The 4,819-nt window shown below is 42.2% G+C and overlaps 1 protein-coding gene across 3 annotated transcripts in view; it reads right to left on the reverse strand.

Annotated features, from left to right (window-relative positions):
- The window catches only part of ttbk1a (tau tubulin kinase 1a), a 58,655-nt gene that overhangs the window by 24,986 nt on the left and 28,850 nt on the right, over positions 1 to 4,819 (reverse strand). For all 3 annotated transcript variants that reach the window (XM_005747104.1, XM_005747103.1, XM_005747105.2), the window contains exons 9-13: positions 4,568 to 4,693; positions 4,333 to 4,487; positions 3,902 to 4,106; positions 2,626 to 2,798; positions 1,589 to 1,929 (exon numbers count right to left, since the gene is read on the reverse strand). In XM_005747104.1, coding sequence (XP_005747161.1) covers positions 1,589 to 1,929; positions 2,626 to 2,798; positions 3,902 to 4,106; positions 4,333 to 4,487; positions 4,568 to 4,693 — 1,000 coding nt within the window. The remainder of the gene's footprint in view (positions 1 to 1,588; positions 1,930 to 2,625; positions 2,799 to 3,901; positions 4,107 to 4,332; positions 4,488 to 4,567; positions 4,694 to 4,819) is intronic.

Consider the following 4,819-nt stretch of genomic DNA (forward strand, 5'->3'; position numbering starts at 1 on the left):
GAGGAAGAGGAGTTCAAATGAGAGGAGGAAGAGGAGCAGGCCAACGAGGAAGAGGAGTTCAAATGAGAGGAGGAAGAGGAGCAGGCCAACGAGGAAGAGGAGGAGGCCAACATGGGAGAGGAGAAGGTCCAGGAGGGAGAGCAAGACAACCTCGCACCATCATTACGGACTAGATGCAAGCAACAGTCATTGACCATGGCATGACAATGGCTGAAATAGGACTAAGAGTCCGTCCAAACCTGAGTAGGTTCACCGTGGCCACCATTATCAGGGCATTCAGACAACACAACAGGTATTGTACTCGATTGCTTTCTTTGTCACAATACAGTTTTACAAACCTGTGAAAGTAGTCTAGTGGTTTCAAATCAGTTGTGACTGTGTTGTAACACATGTCAATTGACAGCACGTTTCTTTCTTTAGAGTTGAAAGAATGCCACATAGAGGTGGGAGGGTTGCCATATTTGCAGCGGTACAAGAAACCCTCATTGTGGATATGGTTTGTGGGAACAACCTCATCAGACTCCGGGAGATCAGAGACAAAGTCATTGCCGATAATGTCAACTTTGAGAGCATTGACGATGTCAGCTTGGCCACAATAGACCGAGTTCTCCAGCGCCAAAAGACGCGGATGAAACAGGTCTACAGGGTTCCCTTTGAGCGCAACTCTGCACGACTGCACGGGGGGGGAATATTACCCTTTGTGCGACCATGGGTTTGGAGGGGCTTGTCCACCGGCATGCTGTCCTTGGGTCTTACAACACCCAACGTCTCCTCACCTTCCTAGAGGAGCTAAAAGACATCCTCCTGGACCCGCACATCACATTTATGTGATCATTTGGGACAATGTCCGCTTCCACAGAACAAACCAAATCAGAGAGTGGTTCACCACCAACAGTGACCACTTTTTAAATGTCTACAATGTTTAAAATGTTAACATTTTTGAAAGCTTCAAGCTGCTCTTTTGGTGTGAATGTTTGAGTTTTGCAGTGGGAAGGTGTGGTTGTGTTTATGTAGCTTTAGAAAAGGGTGTTGTGTTTAGACATTGGGGAACATGGTGGAAACGTTTGTGAAATGTGTTTTAGCATTTGAGAGAAACTGTAATACAATATTTCCCCAAAAGGAATGACTCTGACTTTCCGGGTGGTATTATGTCACAGACAACAGCCCAATTAGATGTTTCATAATTTCCATCAAAACACTTGTTTTATTTGTTGAATTCCCTCATTTTGCCTCTATTTGATAGATTTAGCACTTTATTTAGTCTGGTTTTCATTTTTGTTTTCCTAATAATTCACTAGGTTATTTTTTTTTATTAATGACTGTTGATAAAATGGAGACTTGCTTCCAATCCACTTAGAATTCACCACTTTTAAAGAGACCTATTTTGTCAATAGAACAGGGCTCCTATCCTATCAGCTCCTAGGTAACAACCAAACTTATGGAAGATGGCACCAAAGCTAAGGTTTCAGATTAACACTAGCACTGAAACATTTCAAATAGTGCCCTGCCCTGATGAACCAACCATTTTTATTATATTTATCCTGTTCATTTCAGTTTTATGACTAAAAAGCTTCTTTTTATCTCCTACCTCCAGCCCTGAGTCGCCTCCTCTCCTCCTGTTCCTCCAGAGGGCGTAGCTCCTCAGGCTCCTCGTCAGTAGTTCCTGATGTGGTTGGAAGAAAGTCTCGCAGCTCTGCCTCTTTGTCAATGATCACCCACTCTTTGCTATCAAAGTCTTCCTCCTCTGCCAGCGGTACAGAACGAATAAAGGCGTTGCTGTGGGCCTCCTGGTCGACGGATGCCACGGACACTTCCTGACGGCCACTGACCTGACGATCTCCACGGCAGCCGGGGTCAACAGACAGCATCTGAGCCGGCTGGGAGGAGTAGACGTGACGAGATGGAGAACCGAGGATGTCCATCCTAGACCTGGTGGACACACAAACAAATGTGTACAAAATAGAAGGATATGGGACTATGACTCTTCTACAGCTTAACAACCTGGTAAAAATACTTTTTCAACTTTTTGTTTCATTATTCAGTTCAATTTAAAGCTCAGGTTTAAACTTCTTAAGGGTAAAACGAAGTCAATTTTAAATATAGCCCAGACTAGTTGATTTTTCAAAGGAAACATTAAGTCTCGGTTCACCACCGATCCATATCATATAAAACATATGATATACAGAATGTGAAGTCCATTACAAACCTCGGTCAGTTCAGACACGTCCAAGTCAAGTCATGGTAACAGAAACTTTGAAGCCAAGTTTCACATTAAAAAGATTCGGTCTTTGGAGTGTATCCAAATGAATTCTCAACAATCAAAATCAAGCAAAATCTCAGAGCCAAATCCAAGTCATTCAAATCTAGTTGAACCTCTTTTGTACATTTCTGATTTATGTGGATTCAAAAAGTTGAGATCAAATTCTTTTAGAGCAAAGGCCTCATAATTAATTAATTCTAATCTTTGGTGTGATTTTATTTTTCAATAGGCAGGTTGAGTTTGGCTTATGTTTATTTTTTAAACTGGAAAATGTTTTCATATTTGTTGTTTGTTACCAAAAGTAACATGAAATGCTGTCTCTTCACCTAAAACCACCTTTGTTGTTTTCTATACTTTACTGTCACCTCTGTCCATAGGCGTCAGCCCGGCCCTCAGCTGCAGAAAGACGATCAGATTCTGGGCTGTTGACCCGCCGATATCGTAAGGACCGACCCTGTCCTGTTGGGGACTCGGGTCCTACACCTCGTACAGGAGACACTGGACAGGCCCCTCGAATTGCTTCCTCTTCCTGAGCCCCCTGAGGAATGATAAAAAAGTGAGCAACCATTTAAACACTCTGGAAGGCAACTCTAAAACGACTTCCTTAAGTCAACATTGTCTTGATGCATGGTCAATCATCCAGGTAAGGAAATGGGTGAGCGAGTTTGGATAAGTGACAAAATGTTTCTCCCACTGAAAATGCTACGTCCAGATGAACAGAATCAACTTTCTGGAATTAAGTCAGAAGCATAAATAACAGCAACCCTAAGTCACTGATAGTGACTTGGCAGAAGGTTCATGTGAACCAAAATGTCTTAAGACTAAACAACTAACACATTTTAGAATCATCTAAAAGGCTGTAATGACAAAAATATTTTTAGGCAATCCACTTTTTGTTTTTATCAACTAATAATTGGATAAAAATGTTGCTTATGTTTCTAATGAAACAAGTCCATGTGAAATCTCAGGGATTTCCACAAGACTTCATGCAGTCCTATTAAAAAGTACACTCCCTGATTCAGTAGCAGGTAGAACTACCTTTAGCAGCAATAACTCGAAGTAATTGTTTTCTCTATAGCTTAATCAGTCTCTCAAATTGTCCAGCCATACATCCATTTTCTTCTGCTACCCATGGGCAGAGAAACCTAGACCCCCTCCTCTAGGTTATCCAGGGATACACTGAGGTGTTTCCAGGCAAGACGAGAGAGCTAACCTTGATTATTCACAGTCATTCTGCTGTAGATAATGATCCCAAGCTAGTGTGCTTGGGATCATTATCTGTTGTATGATCCCATTTGGACCAAGTTCAAAAAAAGCCCAAATCATCACCACTCTGCTTGACAGTCAGTGTTTGTACTGACATGCTGTGTTATGGCCCAACCTCCACTTTGGTCATGTCTATCCAATGGACAATGTTCTAGAAGGCTTGTGGTTTGACACAGTTTAGCAAATATAAACTGTGCTACCATTTTTATTTTTCAAGGTTTTCCCCTCCTGTAAATTCTTCCAAACAAGCCACATTTTAAGTTTCCTAATTGTAGTACCTCCTTTAGCATGCTAACTAAGGCCTCTAGAGTCTGATTCTGGGGTCGATTTAATGGGACTGTGGCATTACCAAAACCTATAACTGATGGTTCATACCTTGGTTAGGCTGATCCTGAGTCTATTGCGGTTAAAGTCTGTGTCATCCCAGCCTTCTCCAGTCTCTCCAGGATGCTGGACACCGGTTTCCCCAGGGGGTCGGCTCGGTGGAGGTGGAGGAGCATTTTCCTGATCACTGAGATGCTCGTCTTGAACATCTGTGTTCTCCCTCTGTAGGTCTCCAGGAACTGGAGTCACAATGGCTCTATGGACACAGAATATAGCAAATCTTTACATAGATGCTGTTATTTCAGAAATACTTTTGCAATTTACAAAACTTTTTTGTTATGGTATATTAACCAAATTATTTCTAATACAGTCTGCATAGCTTTACAAATCAAAGAAAAATGGCAAGTGGCTGTTAGAGAAACTTCCCTTTTTGGCACTTCTATTTCAGACTTATTTTACAGGAGGTTGCAGCTTGTTCTTACCCCACCATGGCTGCAGTAGGTCGGGTGTTGTGCTGTGGTTGGGTGGAGGCACTGGTTGACAGCGTGACATCACTTCCTCCCTTTTCCCAATCAAAGGGTTCATTCTCTGTAATGATTCGCTCCTTCATACTGTTCTCAAACACTGACATCAGCAGCTGGAAAAAATACACAAATTTATGAATGTGAATCAAAGTCTCAATATTAGACTGCTCCTCTGAACTTTTATTATATCTACCTGGTAATCTGGTTTAGTGTAGTAGTCCAGGGCCAGGACATGGTCCAGAAAGATTTTAAACTCTGAAGGCATGTGTTTGAGCAGCAGCTGATGGTCATAACGCTCTTTAATTTGCCCAACTTGTTCCTAAACAGAAAAAAAGACAACAATATATATACATATATACATCCATCCATCTTCATCCGCTTTATCCGAGGCCGGGTCGCGGGGGCAGCAGCCTAAGCAGAGAGGCCCAGACCTCCCTCTCCCCAG

This window comes from Pundamilia nyererei, unplaced genomic scaffold, assembly GCF_000239375.1.
Source record: "Pundamilia nyererei isolate P.nyererei 1_Seehausen unplaced genomic scaffold, PunNye1.0 scaffold00189, whole genome shotgun sequence".
NCBI classification, from domain to species: domain Eukaryota; kingdom Metazoa; phylum Chordata; class Actinopteri; order Cichliformes; family Cichlidae; genus Pundamilia; species Pundamilia nyererei.